This window comes from Gymnoscopelus braueri (assembly GCF_963280865.1).
Source record: "Gymnoscopelus braueri genome assembly, chromosome: 10".
NCBI classification, from domain to species: domain Eukaryota; kingdom Metazoa; phylum Chordata; class Actinopteri; order Myctophiformes; family Myctophidae; genus Gymnoscopelus; species Gymnoscopelus braueri.
In genome coordinates this window covers 53,850,064-53,873,814 of record NC_137611.1, presented here as the reverse complement: position 1 = coordinate 53,873,814, position 23,751 = coordinate 53,850,064, and the positions used below count along the sequence as shown (strand labels likewise).

The window sequence follows — 23,751 nt, the reverse complement described above, 5'->3', positions numbered from 1 at the left end:
ACAGAATCAGACAGATTGATGTCATGTAAATCAACTTACTGGCTTCTACATGTAAGCGTGTTCCCCTGCCAAAGAAAATCTTGTTCGATCCAACACCAGCAGTCACACTGTGTGAACACACACTACAAAAACTACACACTTACAAACACTACACTTCATAATTTACAAACTTTAACGTCATCACTTGTCTTTATATTAATATCATTACCTACTGTTATTAATTACATTCATCAACTCTGTTGTAATGTATCATTACCTGCACCAATAACTGTAATTACATTCACCAACTCTATACGACCTCACACATCCATGCAACAAGACCCGGTATTACTGTTCAACAAACACCACAGAGTCATTCCAACATAACAGTATAAGCAACCAACTGGGTCAAAGTCAGAACCCAGACACCTATTCCCGTATAACTGTACCAAAAAAAAAATAAATTATTAAGCAACTTTTTCTGTCCAAGTTTGAACAACGTTCAACCTGTCATCACTATGTTGGTTATGTCATAGGCACAACTTCTCAAAAACAGCCTAGGCCTGTATAAATGTATACACATTGTATAAAGTGTGTCGCAAATGTATACACTTACAGTGTTGAGAACAGCAAATAGCCAATCTACAAGCTTACAACTATGGTCCAATACAAGCACTGAGTAAATGCATTGAGCTAATCAACAATTGATTGTGCCATATTTGTCAATTCAACAAAAGTGATGTTAAAAAACGCAACTCAAACTATCATGAACTCACACCTGAATTTGAACAGCCACATTAACACAATTACTACTATGACCTTCAGAATACATCACGGATTAAAGGACTTATGTCTCAACAGGCATTTTCAGTAGACTTGACTACTGTAATGGTGTATTTACAGGTCTCCTTGAAAAAATCTAGCAGACCACTGCTGCTCGTGTCCATTAACAACAAGAAAGTGGAGCATATCCCTCCAGTTCTTAAAACTTTAGACTAACCCTAACCCTAACCCTGTCTTGTGGTTTAGGGGGCAAAATTCAATTCTGATCTTGTGTGATATTATGACCTCTCAGGTCATCTGAGAAAGGTCCGCTTTCTGTCCCTAGAATCAGAACTAAACGTGCAGAAGCAGCGTTACATTTTTATGCTCCACATATCTGGGACAAACTCCCAGAAAACTGCAAGTCTGCTACAAGTCACAGTTCTTTTAAATGAAATGTAAAGATGCTGACTTCTGATCAATTTATTGAACAAAAGGATACGATTGGATATCTTCAGTCTCCTGTTCAAGAACTGACATGTAATGTATGCTGACTGTTGAATGCATGTACATTCTGCATACATAATTATTTTAAACCTAATGAACCTAATATCACATAATGTAATTTCTCTGATCAAAGAAATCTTACTTGCTTCCACAACCAGCTTTGTTCCCTTCCCGAATGTGATCTTCTGCGCTCCCCCAAGATTCACACTCCAACACACAGGCTGACAAAAACTATAAGCTATCCTGTCTGACAACAATACATGACCTCCGAAACACTATACAGTACAAACCTATTCATTTAAGAGTGTTCAAATGTAACCAAATGGACCCGTATTTTGGTTACATTTGTACACTACCAGAGTTATAAAATGGATTAATAATGTACTGTGTACAGATCCATTTTTTCAAACTAGAATTATCTGAGTTTCAACACCCAATCTCTATAAAATAGAACCATTTATTTCCAACTAACATTTACATTTGCCATTCTGTACCCTTTAATTTGACTTTGTGCTAGTGGATGTTAAAGTTGTTGTTACTGAGCAAACCAAATAAAGTGTGATAAATAAATGTACCTTCATGAAACAGACTTAAACTCTGTAGTGACAGATGAGATTCATGTTGGTTTTATCTGAAGTTATTAACTTGAAAATTGTTTCTGATTAAAAGGCATGTGTTTTACAATATAAATTATATTTAGTTTTTCACTAAAAGGATCAGTTACAAAATATATTAAACTGCTCAACTATTTAGAGGGCTGATGCAATAACTGAATTTCATGTAGAATTGTTTAAAAGAAGTACAAATACTTTTGCGATGTACTGGGGAATATTCACATACAATTTAGCCTCTTATTACAATGTGACTTTACTTACGTGGATTAATAGTCAGCTTTACTCCAGAACCGAACACCATCTTATTACCAGCTGTCACACAATGCTACACACCTTAACAATAACCTGACACTTTAACTATAACCTAATACACACTTTAACAAAGAACACACACTAACCATAACACACACCTTAACAATAACACGCACATTAACAATAACCTAACACACACTTTAACACCAACACACACCTTAACAATAACCTAATACACACTAACCATAACACACACCTTAATAATAACACACCTTAACCATAGCCATCACTCTTTATCATGTTCATTCAAAACTAATTCCATTTTAGTTTAACATATCATTACTGTCAGGTTGAATTTGTATGTCCAAAACCGTCACGTTAAAGGAAATGTAAAAAACAACATGTGTTCCAATGGATCCAATGTAGTTATTATTTTGTCACAAGTTTGTGTTAATACTTTTCATTTGTTCAATATTTATTAAAAATAAAACCCACACACACTTAAACACTTTCACCCCAAGGCAAACCCAGTTTGGGCATTTCATTATAAGCGAAAATGTTTAAAAGTGTGCAAGATAATTCAAAAATAGCTGATCGTCAAGCTCTCAACGGGTCGCATTGTGAATGTTGTGAGCTTGTAGATCGGCTGTTTTTGCTACTTTTGTGTGACACTGTCATACGACATAGTATAGGATACGTTCATGAAAAAATAAGATCTCTCTCTCTCTCTCTCTCTCTCTCTCTATCTCTCTCTCTCTCTCTCTGTAAAGCTAACAAGCGATCAAACAGAACTTTAAGAGTAAAAATCATCTTGTACTGGGGTTGTATATTAGTAATATATAACTTTTGCACATCTTACCAGACACCACAGTTAACTGTGTTCCATCAGCAAACACCAACCTGCCACCTTTAAGGTTCACACAGAGCCTAACAGCCTGTCATAAACCCATATACTATACAATACTACACTGCCTGTCATAAACCCATATACTATACAATACTACTGCACAACCTGTCACAAACCTACACCTCATCTAATATACTACAATACTGTTTATTAGTATTGAATACAACCAATACAATTGTATACCTACACCTCATCCACTGTATACTAACTAATACTGTTCATTGCTACTGAATATAGCCCAATGCAATACAATTTAACCAACAGACTCAACTGCAGAGGTGAGTCAAGTAGCCAAAAACTCTACTCGAGGTGAAATACTGCTACTTTAAAATATTAATAACCTAGTAGAAGTAAAAGTAGTCATCCAAATAATGACTTGCGCAAGAGTAAGACAGGATCTATTGAAAAGACATGCCCAAGTACTGAGTTACTTCAGCTTCTTAAATAATCAGTACGTATTAATCTGACTAAAATATTAAATTATAAAAGCTTGTCCAATAGAAATAAACAACCAGTCAGTCTCTTTGGCTGACGTCTCTGAGATAATTCAACCAAAAATGTTTCACTTTATATGTGGCCCAAATGTAAAGGAGTAAAGTGTATTTATACTCATATAATTTATTCGGCAATAATATGAGTGTTGCATTGCAAAACTGAAAAGTATGTTTCATTAAAACCACCCTTACAAGTACAATGTATTCAAACATAATTAAGTAAATGTAACTGGTTACTATGCACCTCTGCCTATAGAGTAGAACTGAATAGAACCCAATCATAATAGCAAGTAATACATTACATGACTAGATGTTGTTTAAAACAATTTTCCACAGTTTTGTTCCTATTCCTCACTAAGTATTTGCAACTTGTTGCTGTTGTACATTGTAATCATTTTAACGACCTGATTTGATGATTTCCACTGACTGTTGAAAATATAAATACATACATTCTGAATACATATTTAGAACCTAATAAAACAAATATTGCATCATGCTATTTTTTGTTCTAACAAAATCTTACTTGATTCCACAAACAGCTTAGTTCCCTCGCCGAATATGATCTTCTGGGTTCCAAGATTCACACATCAACACACAGGCTGACAAAAACTGTCACAGTGCAACTCTGTTTGTCGTTTGTTTGTGTTCAGTTTTTTCTTTACTTTTTTGTGTTGAATTGTTCATACTTCTATTGTAATAGATGTGTTTGACATCCTCAGTGTTAATTTGACTCTGAGAGTGTACTGGTCCATTTGGTTACATTTGTACTGTACGCTCTCAGAGAAAATTGAGGTATTTATGGTGCAAAATATGTTACAACGTAAACGCGCACTAATCTATACGCTCTCAATGTATTGCAATGTATATTAATAATAACTTACTAGGGTAGATGTGTAACCTGGTTCCCGCACCAAACACCAGCTTGTCAGCAGAATTCACACAATGTGAATCCACATGACATAAACCCTACTTCGATAACTCATAACTACACATAAACTGACTTTAATAACTCATAACTGCACAATGCATAAACTGACTCCAATAACTCATTAATAACACTTGCCATAAACTGATGAATAACTCATAACTACACAATACATAAACTGACCGCAATAACTCTCAATGATATGTAATTGAAAACAGCTACACATTTTTTTTTTTTTGTCAATCATGTTTTTTCAAAGTCATTTTTATGACTGTACACTGCTGTTCATAATTGCTTTTCAATGATTTGTAATCATTTTAAGGACCTAATAATAATAATGAATGTTTCTAACATACGTTGTCCAATGGAAACTGGACAATATGTTGACATGAATGTTTATTCACCATACAAGACAAATGTGTCTCCAAACAGTGTTATTCTACTCATAGTTCCACTTAGTTTAGTGGACATTGAGTTGTTTGGTCACTCATTATGTTTCTATATTCAATGTGCTCTCATGTGATACAGAATCAGTACCATGATCCACTGAATGACACTTTTGGATGAATTTTAAACTCTACTTACTTGTTTCTACATTGACTTTAGTTCCACGTCCAAAGATTATCTTAGATCCTCCCTGAGCATTCACAAATACTGCGTGACATTTACATTACTCACTGTGGCCTCATCAAATACTCTACAACCTTATCAAATACTTTGCAACCTTCAATTAATCTCCATTACCTTATCTAATACTCTGCAAACATTTAAATTAAACACGTCACCTAATCAAATACTTCACATCCATCCAACTCATTAAAAGTCTGAGATGTATGGAGGTGTTACTGAGGAGTCACAAACAGATCATAAAACAATCATAAAAGAGGATCAAATTTGGAAAATCATATTCCTGATCAGCTTGTGTCTAAGATAATTAGATGTCAAACAGATGATGACATGCACATAACCTTTGACTTGGATCAATCAAGGTATCCAGAAACCAAATAAATGTATCGCAACAACACATAAAACATATTAAGCACGATTGAACATGACTAAACGTATTTAAATGTTTAAAACTCACCCCTTTCCACTGTCAATTTTGTTCCCCCTCCAAAATAAAGCTTGTTGCCTCCCTGAGCAGACACACAGCTCTACAACCCTGGGCAAATACTGAAACGTTTTACAAACTGGCGTTTAACAGCCTCTGAGGATGAAGGCCTTTACTGTGAAATTAAACTGAAACATCTCCTGTCTACGAAAGTCTCAATGTTCAGAATGTCACACATTCTGACTTCATTAAAAATCTACCTGAATGAAGACTTTCTCTATCTAAATGCATGTTTGTCCCACAACAGGGCATCAGTCTCACCTAACCCAGTGTGTGTGTGTGGAATTCAATTACTAGATGCAATCTCACCAGAACTGCACTCAAGACCCAGTGAAGAGGTTCCAGACCCAACGAAGAGACTCCAGACCCAGTGAAGAGGCTCCAGACCCAGTGAAGAGGCTCCAGACCCAGTGAAGAGGCTCCAGACCCAGTGAAGAGGCTCCAGAGTCCAGACCCAGTGACGAGGCTCCAGACCCAGTGAAGAGGCTCCAGACCCAGTGAAGAGGCTCCAGACCCAGTGAAGAGGCTCCAGACCCAGTGAAGAGGCTCCAGACCCAGTGAAGAGGCTCCAGAGTCCAGACCCAGTGAAAAGGCTCCAGACCCAGTGAAGAGGCTCCAGACCCAACGAAGAGGCTCCAGACCCAGTGAAGAGGCTCCAGACCCAACGAAGAGGCTCCAGACCCAGTGAAGAGGCTCCAGACCCAGTTAAGAGGCTCCAGACCCAGCAAAGAGGTTCCAGACCCAATGAAGAGGCTTCAGACCTAATGAAGAAGCCCTATAGACCAACGGTTCTCAAAGTGGAGTTCAGTCCTTGAGGGGCTTCCAAATGGCCCCTTACACAGGTTTGTAACTCTCAGAGTTATGGGGTTCTTGAAATTAACAGAGAACCAGTGTTCCAGTCATCTGCTTATCACAGTTCAACAGAACAAAGACCCAAGTCAGAAACAGGTTGACAAACACTGTACTGCACGTGCTTGTTCAGTAACAACAGTGTGTTTGTCATGACATGAGCTAAGAAGCTCTTTCACTTCCTAACTATGAACATTACAGTTATTTATGACATATATTCATCCCAGAGGCTACCTGGAACATCGTGATGGTAGACAGATGTACAATAATCAACAACAATACAACAAATCAATACTGTATACAATAAGAGAATATTAAAATAAAAGGTGGTTGTGTTGAAAATGATTATTATGTTCTTACCTTGAGATGGTTGCAGGTATCAGGTGTTAGCTCCATTATGTTCCATAGACATCAGTGCTGTTGTAGCCTACATTCAGCTTCACCTGCGCAATACTGCCCTCTATGGGTAAAAGCAGTTAAACACAGTGTGTAAGTGTCTGTTGTTCATGTCAGTTGAATCTATTAGATTCAGATGATATATCTGTGAGAGAACATTCTGCACATGGAGGGGTGTTTTTGTCACAGTGAGATATTTCAGTAGAGAACCAAAAAACTGCTCACCTCTGTATTCAACCTGTACATCTATATTTATGTTAAACAGGAATGTTATTCATCATCATAGTGATCCAGGGTGTTTGCTATGACTCATCATACAATGATGTTCAATGTGACCCAAACTATACTTTCATCTATGAAATGGAACTTGACCACAGAGGGAGACAGTTAGGGCTCACCATTGATATGCAAATAAGTAATTACATTCCTTGCATGTTTTTCATTTATTTATATATTATATAAATATTATTTAATAGCTCAGATTTAGCCAGAACAATCATATAGAATTAGCATTTTAAACAACATTCTATTTCACCTATAGTGTTAAAACTACAATTAAAGTTATACAACTTTATTTCCAGAATGATAGTTTCCGTTGAAACTCTGTCCAACTTCAACACACAAACATCCTCCTATGAAACCATTTCAATGCATGGACTTTGACCATGATAGCATATAACACACATGGTCAACATACGGCCCGGGGCCTTTGAACATCTCAATCCGGCCCTCGAAGTCCTCAAAGAAAAATAAAATGACACCCCAAAAATATCTACATCTTAAAAGGCAGCGTCATGTTAATAGTTTTTAGGGAAATTAATTTAACTAGACTCCAATTCATTATTAGTAATTAATAACATGTATGTAACATTTCAGTACATACCATTACCTGCATTCCATATCCGGATACTCAAATGTTAAATGTTTATAATGTAACAGTGAAACAGTCTGCCACAGATTCATATTTACGTATAACTTAATGCAATATAAAATGTTTATAATGTAACAGTGAAACAGTCTGCCATGGATCCATATTCATAACATAATGCAATTAAGCCTCATGACTAATCTTATTATTATAAGATTAGTATAATCTTATAATAATAATAATAATAATAATAATAATAATAATAATAATAATAATAATAATAATAATAATAATAATAATAATAATCTTATAATGTTTTATTATTTTGAAAAACATTTTAAAATAGTGAAAATATCTGGGACGCGTTGTGAGCTTGTAGATCTGGTATTTTCGCTATTTTGAAATGTTTTTCAAAATAAAGAAATGCCTAATAATTAGTCATAAGACATAAGATGCCGGCACAAAATAGGGAATATGTTTGATAATGTGAGTGATACAGCACAGTGTCTATCAAATTCATGCGCTTTTAACATAATTCAGCACTATGTTTCAAGTTTCAATTCAATAGTCCAATGTGTGGCCCTTGACTCACTTTATCAAGGTCAGTATGGCCCCCTGAAAAAAAAGATGCTGCCCACCCCTGGCATATAAACATGTATAAAGGTAAAGGTACTTTATTAATGCCCTTGGGTAAATATGGCCTCTGCATTTGACTCATCTACTTAGCAACAGTGAGCAGCCACAGTGCAGCACTCAGGGAACAACTCCAGTTGTAATGCCAGTGCCTTGCACAAGGGCACTGGCAGGAGTATGCACAATACATAATAATGGGTGGATTTATTTTCCAGTGTTGGAGGAAACCATGGCTGTACCCTTGAAACCCAACGCATACAGAGAGAGAACATACACACTTCATACGAAAAAGGCCACCCCTGCCCGCGGACCAAACCTGGGACCTTCTTGCTGTCAGGCAACAGTGTAACCACTGTGCCACCGTGCCTGTACATGTAGCACACATTTATGACAAATAATGAAACATTCACAAAATCCACCAGAGAGCAGCATCACACTACATTACTTCCCAACAAGCACTACATGGCATCACACCACGTGACATCCCCTGTTGAATGTGATGTAATGGGTTATGGGTTTTTCTGAGGATTCATGGATTTGTATAACAATGTAATCTAATCTAATAATTTGACTGTAAACTAATAAATCATCAACACTCTTAGGGTGGTGGGGGTCTACTACTAAACTATTACGAAACTATTAATGTTTAAATGTTTACATCATTAGTCATTAAAGACAACAAAATGGGTTTTCATTTCTTAAAGCTACAATGTGAGAGTGAAAAAGTACTCACTCATAAACCAAACGCTTATCTGCAGCTTCAGTTCAACATTCAGTTTCACCCACGACTGCAGTAATAACTGATTAAACTGAACAAGAACACGATAATTCATTTAGAAGTAGTTTTTTTTCTCAGCCCAGGGGCTCATTACATTTTCTGGGGGCACATGTGCCTATACGCACAGTCTAAGCTCTAGATTTACACTGTATATCATAACCAAAGCATTGTTCTTTAACAGCAGGCCAGAGCATAAATGAATTGCCCCGTCTGTGATCTAATACCTGAACATCAGCCATCATTGATTGAACAATATTAAATAGCCCAGATCTGGTGTTTGCTTGACAACAGTCAATGCCTTTAATATAAAAATAAAATATAATGCATGAAGATTACTCAAACTCTAAAACTCTATAACAATTTCATTAGCATTAGTATAAGTATAAATCATATTCATACTTTGTAACTCTGAGAGCATACAAATATCATCAAATGAACCCCTTTGTACACTCTCAGAGTTACATTTACACTGAGAATGTTCCTGAAGGTTCCTACCTTAAAGTATCACAACTGTCTCCATTCAGTGAAGACCAGCTGGCATGTGTTAACATGACAGTAAACTGCTTTAGTCTCGATGATTGTTAATCAAGGCCAGTCTGTCACAAATTAAGTTTTCATCTCCATTGACTGTTGTATGTTATTTTACAACATGAAAAATGTAAATGTTTTGCTCTGAAAGGGTGGTGGTCTTAAGACACGCATCCACGCACACACACTGCACGCACGTCACAGGACACACACACACACACACACACACACACACACACACACACACACACACACACACACACACACACACACACACACACACACACACACACACACACACACACACACACACACACACACACACACACACACTCACGACAGTTTGTTACTCAGTCAGCCTAAACCACCACCATGCACCACATGGAGGTTTTAGAAGCGCCACAAACACACAGCCACAGTCTGCACTGGTCCTTATCCGCCTGTCAGCTCTCATCCTGAGCATGACAGCCACCACAGACTGCCTGGAAGTCGAATAAAACAAACAATACAGTTTTAGTAAGCCAATACAAAGAAAATAAAGACAATAAATCATATGCATTTCTTAACATTGTATCAAAAACTGAGATGAGATTAATGACATCCAAAAGAGGTGTTCTTTAGTATAAGGGGGATAAAGTTGATGCATAAAAGAGATTGTGAACAAGGCACTGTTGTGGAAAAAATGTAAAGCTTTTATTGTTATGAATAATGCATGTCAAGAAAGTTAAAAACACAGCCTGAACATGTTAACATTTTATCCCCGCTGACATGATGACATTACTCCATACTGTTTCCATATTGGACTGACCAGATTCCAAATGTATACTATGTTTTATTTTATTATTTATTATTGTTTTAACAATGTAACATAGTAGAGAACCAAAACAATACAGATATTTACATCTGGTTGAAGTCACTGTTCACACATATGTGTACATATGAGCTGATCAGATCACTGTGATGGTGAACATTAAAACCAGAGTTTAACCAACGTCATTGTGATCAGATTAGAGCTGTGATGGTGAACATTGTAGTGAAAACCAGAGTTTTAATAAAAACCAGTCTGACAGCATCAGTCAGCAGCAGGTAGGAGTTCAGCTTCATAACACCTGCAGAGGAAACATGACATTTTAAATACATGTTCAACACATTGTTATCCTGTTGTATTTGTTTTTAAGTAAGGGCACCGTCACACTGCACTTTTATTCTACCTATGAGGGCATATTCTGCCAATGCATTTCAATGGGAATGGAGTGTTTTTTTTTTTGCAGAAATCCACAAATGGCAAACTTCTCCATTCCCATTGAAATGCATTGGCAGAATCCGCCCTCATAGACATTGCATTGGTCATTGGTCATTGCACGCGGTAACGCGCCGTCCCACCAGTCTTTTGAGCAGGAGCACGCGCACACGCGGCATTGATTAAAAACAACCTTTAATTTCACACCTCAACAAAGTTTACAAGGGCTGCCGACTGCCGGGTGTCACACCAGGTGAATTAACATAGGAATGAGTTTAGATGCATATCAACTGTCCATTGTGTGACCTGTAGTGTAGGTGTTAAGTGACGTGCGCGTGACACTTTTAAATAGCGTCCCACCAGAGGTAGATTCACTAGTGCAACACTGCTCATGAGTTATAGGTATAGAATAAAAGTGTGGTTTGACCGTGCCCTAAGATCAGATAAATGCAAGTGTCATAGTCACAAACGGCAGCAAGAAAAATCAAAGTAAGAGTAAGAAGTAAGAACCAGACCAAGATAAATGAGAATACAAATATTAAACTTAAATAAGATATCTGCACAGGGTCTCTGAATGAAATTACTTATTTGCAGTTTACCAATACCTATGTGTAACAGTGAATATATGAATGAATAATGGATATCAATCATATTAAATTAAATTAAATTAAATTAAATTAAATTAAATTAAATTAAATTAAATTAGATTAAATTAGATTAAATTAGATTAGATTAGATTAGATTAGATTAAATTAAATTAAATTAAATTAAATTAAATTAAATTAAATTAAATTATCTATCAGCAATTAAAACAAATCTGAATGTGAATGATTAAAATAATTATGGTAATTATTCTGTAAATTGTAAAAAGGAATAGATCAACAAATTAATAATTACAAAGTGAAACCTGACACTGGTGATTTAATTATGTCATGTACATTATTAAGGGTCATATATATTAACTCGTTATAGCTTGATATATAGTCAATCTAAGTCAATGCTATAGGGGGAACATAAAGTGGCCCGACAATATAACTGTGTTTCTAGAAAATATACATAAAACAATATTTTAGCACAAGACACAGGTTTAATAATCACATATTTACATATTTCTAGAACCACCAGTAAATAAAAACATACTGACCTGTTTCCGCGGTGACAAGAGGGATAGATTCTGGTTCGTTGGTCGTAACAGGGGCCGGAGTGGTAGCTACACAACCTTTTCAATACAAACAAAAACAAACACACACAAATATGAATACAAGATATTATTATATATTATTATACTATTTAGAAAAAAGAATATAATATATGACATAATGTTTTTTGAAGATACATTTATATAATGTCTGGTGTTTTACATACTAACAATATTCCACAGCCGGAGACCTTCTAGATACATTTAAAATATTAATATGGAACTATATATAACTGGAAACATGAAACAACATGGTTTGCTAACTGACCTGTTGGTTCCTCAGTGTCTGTTCCATTGAAGTGACATGAGGTGATGTTGTCTTTGGAATATCCAGTAAAGAAGTAACGTTTGGTGACAGCAGACAGAACCGAGTTGGTTGTATTGACAGACAGCAGACTGTAGTTGTTTAATGTCAGGACCATCTGACCCAGGTTAGGATAGAAGCCTGCAGCCAGACACACCTGTGGAGCATCTGAGGCTGATCCTGGACCAGCCCGTAGGATGGACACAGTGGGACGGACAGCAGATTCATCTACAGAAGGAGAACATAAAGGACACAGGGTCACACATTATGAAAAATCACAACACGTTGTGCCAGTAGCCTAGCATGGTAAACCATCCTGGTCGCGTGAATTCACATTATCATGGGTCTTAGAAGACACATGATAATGTGAATTTACGCGACCGGCATGGTTTACCAGACTACCAGTAGCCATCAAGCTATACAAACAAGAGAAAACTGTTAACTTACACACCGGGAGTTTTTATTTCATGCACTTAATTAGTATTCATTTAAAGTGTTTGGGTCATCCACACAGAACATGAATATTATGCAATGATAGAGCAAGGTTGTGAATAAAATCATCAACCTGTATGAAAGCGGCATCACCAAATTAAGAAGTTGTTGTGAAATGTATATTCACCACACTCTCACTCCCGAATCTATAAAGGCACAAAATCCATAAAGTAGCCATGAATGTCACATCTCATTACTAGGTAACTAATTACACTGTATCCAATGGAATTTACAATTTAAACGCCTACATTGTAAGTCATTACAATGTCGTCGTTACTACTGTATGTAGTTAGACTGTACTAAGTAGTAACTTTGTACCATTATTCTATAATGTGTCAGCATATTTACACTCATGCTGTATCCATACAAAAGTCCTTTAATGCAAGCTTTCAGTCTTCAAGGCAACTGCTGTTCAAATGTTGAACTTCAACAGCAACATTAAACAACAGTTACTGCAGTTCAATGATCTGCATTCTCTTGGTTAATTTAAAGTAGTAGTAGTTTTGGGAGTAGTTCACCCAAAGAATTACACACAAACGTAGTCTCCGGTAGGAAACACAATTGAGTCTCCTACTGAGTCTCCTATTGACCGATGACCCGGTCATTTTGGTTCAGGAATGCGACAAAAACAAAAAAATCTCCATGAATTCAAAGCTTCATGGGGTGTGTAAAAAGAATCTGGAAATGATCTAGTTTGATTTTGATCTAATATTATTATTAATCAACATTTGTTCTGTCAAACTAAAGGTTTATGTCTTGTATACTATGAGAAGAGAGGTCATTGATATTGCACATAATAAAACAGAACAATAACAAGTTAACTAACAAAACTACCTGTTATAACTGTTAAGCTATCAAATAGCGATAATTAGATTAAATTAATAGTTAATAATGATTTGACTTACCAGTTGGCAGGACGGTGAGAGTGATGGGTTCGCCGAAGGTTAGTGCATCACAGTGTTATGCTGCTGTACAAAAACCTGTGCGTGATAAAATGAAAATTAAATGATCCATTCTTTGTAATAAAGCATTGAAACACAACATAACTGTACTATGACCTACAACAAAACACAAAACACACACTAAGGACTTATTCCATAATGAACACAGTCAATATGTGTACTTATAATAATAAATGACAGAGCTGATTGGTTCTCTACCTTTCAGTTTAATGATGTTCTGTCATACTGATGTGTCACAAACACTCACCCAGACTGAAGAGATGTTTATTTCTTATAGTTCTGATGAGATAGCAGATCCAGTTGATGTTTGTAAGGGATTCTGACTCTATCATAGTTTTTGTGTTGGTCGTTCTCTATTCTCAGTCACTGTGGGAACGCCAACCCACACTGTGACAAAACCCTGTACAGAAACCTCCTGCTCACATTAGAAGTTAGAAGAATGGCTCTAAACTTAACCTCAGTGGATTTATTTGGCCCAACCTGTGGGGGTACATGTCTAAACTTAAAGGAGTAGTTCACCCCAAAAAAATGTATTTTCTATCAATTATACACCCCCGAGTCTTCGGTTGAGTCTCCTACTGACCAGCCATGAATTATTGGCCCAGGAATGCGACAACAACTAAACAATCTCCATGATTTCAAGGCTTCATTGGGTGTATAATTGATAGAAAATAAGTAATGTATTGGGTAAAGTACTCCTTTAACCTCTGAAAAGCCTATGCTAAACCAAAACATTAGGCCCTAAACTTAACCTCAATGGTTTTGGCCATAACCTATTTGACCTTTGGAAAGATTTGGCCTAGATTTGGCCTTGACTTATATGGAGGTCTTGAGTAGTTGTCAAAGTAACGCTGTTGAGATAATACTGTTGGTCTTTTTTCTTTCATGTTTTTTCCCTCAGATTTTTCATTCAGCAAACTGATTAAATATCGTTGACACAAAGAGCCTACTTTTGGACACTGGTCTTTGAAAATGTGTAGATCTCTAATATGGAATTAAAGAGTTTCTTTTCAATTTGAAAACCTACCTGACAGTTAAAAGTTCAAGTTCCAACAAATATACACACATGAACTGGATTCAAATTAATTAATTAATTATTATTTGTATATTATGTTTTGTGTGTTTAGAAAAAAAATGATTACACCGTTAGAAAGAAAGTAAGTAAGTAAGAAAGAACGATGAGGTTTTTGTACGGGTGTGTAATAGTTTGAGTCAGTGTGGTCGTATACACAGTGAAATCCTTCATGACAAAAACTAAACAGTTTCTTCTGGTGGAGACACACTAACATCTGATAACATGTGATGGAGGTTTGTGGTATGTGAATAAAACCACTTTACAGTTTGTTGAGGGGGAGGGGAACACCATATGAATTGAAGATTGATTTCCGTCTCTATAGTGACACATTTTAATCCATAAGGATCCACAATGACAAAATGTGCCATGTGTGTGTTTATGGACAAATACTTTGTGGTAACGTGGAGATGTTAGTGAATTGTTTGATCTTCCATCGCAGAGATATGTAGAAACTAATGTTTTTTTTGTACTGCGATCATTCACTCACTTGTAAAAACAGACATTTATATAATATGTAATAATAGTTTGCCAGATCAAACAATATTGTATTAGCCTTTGATAAGCTTAACTGGCAACTGCTGATAAAAATATATATATATATATTGTCACAAGGAATTAACAGTCACACTGTTGTGAATTACAAAATTGTACTGACAATCACATTCACAATCACTGAATCACTTCTGAAATCAGAAGTCTGTGTCCACCCACTCTGTAGCCGCACTGAGGCGCTGATAATGCTGGACACTATACACCCGACGTTTCCTTCATACGCTCTAGCCTTTGATTGCCTTTCAATAAAACCATATTTTATAGACATAATTATCATCCACATGTTACTGATTATAGAGAATGTTATACTATTGTAATCCGTTCTTTATTTCCTGCACAATGGATGAATGAAACTGAACGGAGTGAATGGCATGGCGCACGACGCGCAGCACAAATCTTGTCTCCTTTGAATAGACTATCATCTTATATAAACACAATTGACACAAGGAATTGACACTCTCACTTCTGCTGATTATAGGTAAATTTGAATCACAGAGATTTGTTGAGAATTATGAGTGAGGGAGCCTCTGAATGTTTTGCCGTTGTGTGCCCGGCTCGACTCCCAACATGTCCATTACAGGCACGCCCTACCAAACAAATTTAGCATAGCGGATTGTTTTAGAATCCGCTATGTGCTTTCTCAAACGTGTGTGGGCAAGATAGACATTTTACTGATAATGGGTAAGGCTAAGGGGTAAGGCATCACCCAAGATAGGGCTCTGTAGTACCTGAGATAAGATATAAAGGTGCGTGAGCATAGCAGCAGATGTATACTGTGCATGATATACTATGGATGTTAGTTAAGTTGCTAGAAAACACAAAACAGACAAAAGTCAGCGTGTTGTACAGTACATGGGATTAAGGTGCAAAATGTCAGCGTGTGTCGACCGCATGATCCAAAAAATCCATGGTCTCCGCCAGGTCAGGTACGTTATCGTGGCCTCCTGATGGCGCTATAATAGGCCCATGTGAAAAGGGTGTCCGTTTCTTCTAAGGCCTTTCACGGCTATCGGACACTGCATTCATGATTTGAGGCATTTTGTTCCAAAAATGTGTTTTGCTAAATTAGACCTGCTGGTGGCACTATAACAGGCCAATGTGAAATGGGTGGCATTTCTTCCTGGGCCTAGTGGGAATGTGGTGTGAGATTTCACGGAAATCGCAAGCTGCGTTCATGATTTGAGGCATTTTGTTCAAAACGGACCAATCCTGCAAACTTTGGAAGTCAACCTTAGCCAATGAGGATGGAATATGGGAAATCGGACAGATCTGTGTTGATCAGCCAGGTGGAAGCTGTTCATGAACCTGGTGGTCCTGCTCTTGATACTGCAGTAGGCCCCCTTGCCCGGCCTCGGTCGTTGTAGAGGTTTGAACAGTTTGTGACTTTGTGCTTGTCCTTGATGATGCGCTTGGCTTTGACTACACACCGCTTTTACAGCTACTGGAGTGCAGGGGGCTCGCCTCCCATTATGCACTCACACCACGCGCTGTAGGTTTATCTTTTCTCGGGCAGTACAGTTTCCCAAAATCATGAACTATTGACTTCTGATATGTCCCAAATTTCATCATATTCAGGGGCTTCTAAACAATGCATATAGCCAAAAGCAATTTCACTTAGTCCTTACAAATGGGCCACAATTTTAAAGGGAAATAAACAGTCTTTACAACGGTATAAAAGTTATTGCCAAGAAACATTGTTACAGAGAAATAAACTACCAAACACAAATTTCTGAACTTCAAGTTGATACTTTGTTTTTGTTTTGTACAGCACCTCAACAATGTTTTATTGTCTCCACCAGGCCGAAAGACATGATGAGAGAGTATGTTTTGCCCCCTGAGTATGTTTTGCCCCCTGTCCGTCCTTCCGTCCGTCCGTCCGTCCGTCCGTCCGTCCGTGTGTCCTGTCCGTGTGTTACCTCCTAATCTCCGGCACCGTTGGCCCGGTCGCTGCGAAACTGTGCACACACACTCCCTGGATGCCAATTCAGAACCAGGAGGCCGATTTGTGCAAAACCCATTTTTTTCCATAACTCCTACAGCTTTAAACCAAACGTCATGCAAATCAATACACAGTATCTCTATAGTCATGTGATCAACCCGGATATGTCCGATTTTCCATATTCCATCCTTATTGGCTAAGGTTGGCTTCCAAAGTTTGCAGGATTGGTCCGTTTTGAACAAACTGCCTCAAATCATGAACACAGCTTGCCATTTCCATAAAATTGCACACGCACATTCCCACTAGGCCGAGGAAGAAATGGCACTTGACATTTTTCAAATCAGCCTCATGGTGGCGCTATAACAGGTCGATTTGCATTTTTAACTATAACTGCACCGATCTGCGTGAAAATTTGCACGCACACTCCCTAGAGGCCAAGGAAAAACATCTACACTGCATTTTTCACATCTGCTTTTTACAGCGCCACCAGGAGGCCGACTTATGTGAAATATATTTTTGGATATTATTCCTTCAGATTCTGTCCAAAAATCACGCAAATCGGTACACAGTATCTCTATAGTCATGTCATCAAGACAGATGTGTCCGACATTTCATATTTCATCCTAATTGGCTAACATTGGCTTCCAAAGTTTGCAGGATAGGTCAGTTTTGAACAAAATGCCTCAAATCATGAACGCAGTGTGCGATTTCCGTGAAATTTCGCACGCACATTCCCACTAGGCCGAGGAACAAATGCCACCCTTTACACTTTGGTCTGTTATAGCGCCACCAGCAGGTCTAATTTCACAAAAAAAAATGGAACAAAATGCCTCAAATCATGAATGCAGTGTCCGATTGCCGTGAAAGGCCTAAGAGGAAATGGCACCCTTTTCACATTGGCCTATTATAACGCCACCAGGAGGCCACAATAACATACCTGACCTGGCGGAGACTTGTGCTCCGAGGAGCACTTTTTCTAAATTTTAAATGTGCTTTATAAAATAAGTTTGATTTGATACTGACCAAAGGGAGCCCCACAACTTTGAATCATTTGACATACAAATGTTATTTAATAATTATTGGAAATCGATTAGGGATTAGCGATTAACAACACAAAACAATGACACATTTTGTCCAAAAACCCTTAAATGGTACTTCAACAGGCTGCAGTTAGATATGAAGCTTTAATGAGCTGCTAAATTTAACATTACTTAGTAATATGAGTACTGACGCAATGCAGTATTGACTTTTATGCTTGTAAACGTTCACGAAAACATTAACACACATCCATAATGAGAAAAAAATTAATAATAATAATGAGAAAATTAAAGTTACTCTGTTTGATTAGTGTGTGTGTCGACCAGGCCAGACAAGGAGGCCTACCTAGGGCAAGATCACCAGGTTTCTGAACAGCTTCCACCTGGCTACCATCAAACTGTTGAACAAGGCCTGACCACTGCCTATAATGAATAATAATAATAATAATGAATTGCATTTATATGGCGCTTTTCTAAGTACTCAAACTTACTCAAAGCGCTTTACAATGGTTCATTCATTCATACAGGGGGGGGGGAATTGGGAGGTGGAGCGGCGAACAGTCGACGCCAGCGTCCCCACTTTTCCCACATTCACACACCAATGGTGGCAAGCTAGCCGACTAGACCGAATCATTGGAGGCAATGTAGGGTTCAGTGTCTTGCCCAAGGACACTTCGACATGTGGACAGGAGGAGTTGGGATTCGAACCGCCGACCCACGGATCAATGGACGACCTGCTCTACCTCCTGAGCCACAGCCGCCTATCACAATACTGGCCATGGACTGAGGGACTTTACTTTTCCCTGCAGATCTACCTTATGTCTAATCTCATGTACAATGTTTTATATTCTTTTGCACCTTATGTGGAGTGTGACACTCTGTTATGTCACACGTGTGTGTGTGTGTGTGTGTGTGTGTGTGTGTGTGTGTGTGTGTGTGTGTGTGTGTGTGTGTGTGTGTGTGTGTGTGTGTGTGTGTGTGTGTGTGTGTGTGCGCGTGTGTGTGTGTATTCTATTTCAGTGATTCTCAACCTGTGGGTCGCCCAACATCGTCACTTCACTGTCATCTGGGGACAAATCATGTTGGGCCAACATGATTTGTCCCCAGATGACAGTGAAGAGACAATTTAAGGACTTTTATGACCTTTTTAATACCTAAAAAAAAGAGAGGAAGAAATGACCATTGCTGCATCAAAAGTAATCAACAAACTACAGTATACTATAAAAAGTGGTGAAACATTAGCCAAATTGTCAAATAATATAAGAAAGAGGCTGAAGTATCCCAAGAGTGGCTGTAATCAGTTTCCTGGGAAAAGGTTTAAGAAGAGAAGATCCGGTTTTCAAGGTTCGAAGTCAAGCATCTTTTTATTCAGCCCGACTGGCAAACTGCCATGTTGGTTCTGATTCAGCAGCCCGCAGCCATCACATACAAACACGTCATTTTATAGACTGTCTCAAATCCGGTTCACCTGGGAGGGCCAAAGAGTTAAGACCCGCCCTTACTCCTTTTTCAGCCAATCCCAACACACAATACATGAATACTGCAGGGTCATGGCCGAGCCCCCACAACACTCTGCAAAGACATGCAAAATACATTTGCATGTCTTTACAGTGCACCAATTTGTCTTGTTTCTATTTATCAAACTTTACTATTACACAAAGTCTGGTTTAGTATATCTTATTCAACATCTCTTAAGCTTTAGAATAAGCCCACACACTATATACTTTCATGATTGCAAACAGCAGTTTAGGAATCCAATGAGTCAACAAAAACAGCAGTTACTTCAGGACTGAATCTTTTCCCTAGATTCAAGAAGAAAAGTTACATGGAACTAACTGGTTTCTTCCCAACCACATTTCACCAATGATTATACTTGTGTACTTATATGTCACTTATATGTGGTATATGTGATACAGTCTGTTTCTGGCGAAAATGTAACTAATTCGGCGGAAGTAACATTATCGTTTTCTCACCGTCAGGTGATGCTTCATATCCATAAGAGTCAAACCGCCGGGGTCATTTGTTTATTTTTGGAACACAGTTCTTATTTGACGCGATATTAAAGACGTCTATGGGATTCAGAATGGGGGTGGAAAACTGCGAACCAGGTAGACAAACAAAGGATGTGTAAATGACGTCAGACTTCGGAGGTCTATAGGAAATGAAATTACTTATATCGAACACCGTGCTTATGTTTGAAACGATACTACAAGGCAAAATAGCCAATCTACAAGCTCATAATGCCTTGCGTTGCGAGGCGTTGTAAGCTTGTAGATCGGCTATTTTCACAATATTTATCTGTGGAACCGAGTCAAACTGGTCCCCAGTTCAAATATGACTATTTTGGGGGGTCACAACCTGAAAAGTTTGAGAACCACTGGTCTATTTGATGAGTGTGTGCTGGCATTCAGACGGTCACTTGGGTCGTAGAAGCGACTGGCACCACACAAAAAAAGTAACACTGAGTTAACCCATTAAGACCTGAGGCCGATTCTTATTAATGTCTTCTAAATCCTAACAGTTTTGAGCTTGTATGCTATTTTTGAATAGCCAAAGTGTAAAATAATGCTTTTTAGCTTAAATCAAAAAGTGACGATGCGTCCCAGGTCTTAATGGGTTAATCGCAATTAAACAAATTAACTTTGATAGCCCCAATAAGAAGACATATACGTATGTACTTTATAGAAACGTGTTCAACAACAGTACTTATAGGCACAGTTTGAAGGAGAAGAGAAGTTTTTTTTTTTTTTGTACAGTGCTGTAGGTCCTAGCTCTATGTCTAAGTTTCCTCCCACAGTGGATCTTTAGCAGGTGTAAACACTGTGGCTTTGATCAACAATACATCAGCAGAGTTCATCTCTGTTTTCATCCCCACTTCCCTTTGTAGAATAGACAGATATGTGTGTTCAGGTTTTAATACAGTCTCTATTAGTCTTTGTATCACTGTGTATCTAAAGCACAGTAGTACAGAGCTGTGTCTGCCAGGGTTACGTCTGTTATGGTGAGTTCAGTTGATGATCTGGAGGTTGTAGATTGATAACGATTATCAGAAGTGTGTCCAGCATCACTCTGTGATCTGGCTCCTTTATACAGTAGAAACTGAGGTCCCTGGTTCTGATATTGACGGTACCAGTAAAGCAAAATGTGTTCGTAATTTGTTTGATAGGAGCAGGACATAGTGACAGTTTGTCCTTCAGTGGAGGTCACCTCCAACACGTTACTAGTCACTTCATCACCACATGAGGATCCTGAGGAAAACAAGAAATAACAATGTCACAACAGCAATGTCATTGGCCTTTCATAAGTAAAACTACATCAGCACTAACTGTTTGAGAAGATTTGGCACAAAATAAATGATCAATTTATAAAACAAAGCTCTCATCTATGCTGTCACCCCCCAAATGCATCTAAATCGTAGTTGTTGGAGGTCAAAAATAGTTACAATTAATTAAAGTTATTTTGGGAAGTAATCAGAAATACAGCTTGAGGACACGTAAAAGTGCATATTCATATGAAATAACATGATTTAGTTGCTATCATACCAAAGATAAGAACAGTGAGAATCATCCACAGCCAATGTTCCATCTCTATAACAAGGTTTAAATCAACAGAGAAACTAAGTGATGATCAACATTCAGTCTGAGAGTTGTTCTCTTCATGCCAGCAGCTTATAATGACATATGATCAAGCACAGTGCGTCAATGTGCAACATCTACTTGATAATGCTGCCCTCTAGTGGAGGTTAAACTTTGAATTATCTTCTCCTTGACAACATGGCCTCTGATGGAACTCAACTCAAAACTCCTCAACTCAAAACTCCTCAACTCAAATGTTATTTATAGAGCACATTTCAAATGACCGAAGCCAACCAAAGTGCTATACAACACAGAAGTAGAAAACAACAATGTCACATTAGGATACAACAAATACATGCAGCAATTGAAAAACAAATTTAAAAATGCACAAAATAGTGAGGTAGAGTCAGTGGTCATGGAGTATCAGATTAGCTCTGCTCAAAAGCCAGAGAAAAGTTAGAGTTTTTCTATGGACTGCGAGGCTCTATTATTAAAAGGAAAGGCTATTCCAGAGCCTCGGGGCAGCCGCAGCAAAGGCTCGATCACCTCTATAGTCTTTTTCTTGGTCGTGAGCTCAACCAGTAGCAGCTGGTCGGCCGATCTTAGGGGTCTGGGAATGTAATCCTCAATAAGGTCTGTGAGGGGGGGGGGGGGGGAATCCTGATTCCTACTCTTTATTTATTGGCCAACTCTTAACATTTACACTTTAGACAATTAGCTGACAAACTTATTCACAGTCACTTATACAGGGAATAGATTGGAACGGACTGTTTGTTTGTTTGTTTTTTTGTTTGTTTGTTTGTTTGTTTGTTTGTTTGTTTGTTTGTTTGTTTGGTTGGTTGGTTGGTTGGTTTTCCAGGACACTTAATTAATAAATATAAGGCAGTTGATGAAGAGTTTTGTTTTGGGGAAATCAAACAACATAAAGAGATATTTTGAATGTATTCATGTGAATATTTAAATTCTGATTTGTGATGGTGTGCTGTACTGTTTGGTAATGATTTTAAACCGGTTGATGATTAATTATGTGATTCTATGAAAAGTAGAGAAAAGACAAAACAAAAAAAACACATCCGTTAAATTCCTTCTGAAGCATTTTTATTGTAAAATGTCAAATATATTTTGACAAATTATGATCACCAATATAAAAAGAATTCATTTAAATATGTATTTATTTATATCAACATAAAATACAACCGATATATAGATATAGAAATTGAAAAGCAAACTTTAGATAAAATATTTTATATTATAAAATGTCTGTTATTCATTGTTGAATAATATAGTAGGCTTTGGAGCACTTTTCATACGTAAGAATGCAGCTCAAAGTGATGTTGCCACAATACAGTGTAAACACAAAAAGGAACCGCAAATTAAAAATGAAAACTAAACCATAATTGTTCAATACAATAAAATCATAGATAGCATTACTCCTTTAAATGATAATTCAAAGCTTTTAATCTGTCTTATAAAATCGTATTAAAAGTATTAGATTTAAGAGATTGGCCTTTAACTGGCACTTAAAGATGTTAGAGATGGATTATTTAACATATGTTTTACCTTTCAACAGGAAAACTCATGCCCACATACTGTTTACATTTTTTTTAATATATAGTCAAATATGTAACTGAATCTTTGCCCAAAAGGGGGTGTGGCATTGTACATGGACAATGGACAGAGAAGAGCACCCTACTGAATGCTGTTCTAGTTTCACTGTCTGATACCCTTTTACTCAATTTGATTAAATTAGAATTACACATTTTCTGCTGTGTAA

At 37.4% G+C, this 23,751-nt stretch overlaps 2 protein-coding genes and 1 gene segment (V, D, J or C); all 3 read right to left on the bottom strand.

The window, feature by feature from the left end:
- LOC308093689 (uncharacterized protein) overlaps nt 1-6,796 on the bottom strand; it is a gene marked incomplete at its 5' end in the record, with an annotated part of 41,782 nt that extends 34,986 nt beyond the window's left edge. The window contains 2 exons of the mRNA XM_080440018.1: nt 5,861-6,326; nt 6,761-6,796. Of these exons, the coding sequence (XP_080296144.1) occupies nt 5,861-6,326; nt 6,761-6,796 (502 nt within the window). The remainder of the gene's footprint in view (nt 1-5,860; nt 6,327-6,760) is intronic.
- Nucleotides 6,797-10,427: 3,631 nt separating this feature from the next.
- The window catches only part of trdc (T-cell receptor delta constant), a 134,251-nt gene continuing 120,927 nt past the window's right edge, over nt 10,428-23,751 (bottom strand). The window contains exons 3-4 of the mRNA XM_080440610.1: nt 11,988-12,053; nt 10,428-10,712 (exon numbers count right to left, since the gene is read on the bottom strand). Of these exons, the coding sequence (XP_080296736.1) occupies nt 10,606-10,712; nt 11,988-12,053 (173 nt within the window). The 3' untranslated portion in view covers nt 10,428-10,605. The remainder of the gene's footprint in view (nt 10,713-11,987; nt 12,054-23,751) is intronic.
- The window catches only part of LOC308094134 (immunoglobulin lambda constant 6-like), a 2,715-nt gene continuing 2,662 nt past the window's right edge, over nt 23,699-23,751 (bottom strand). The window contains exon 4 of the C gene segment in view: nt 23,699-23,751. This exon is cut by the window's right edge and continues 217 nt beyond it.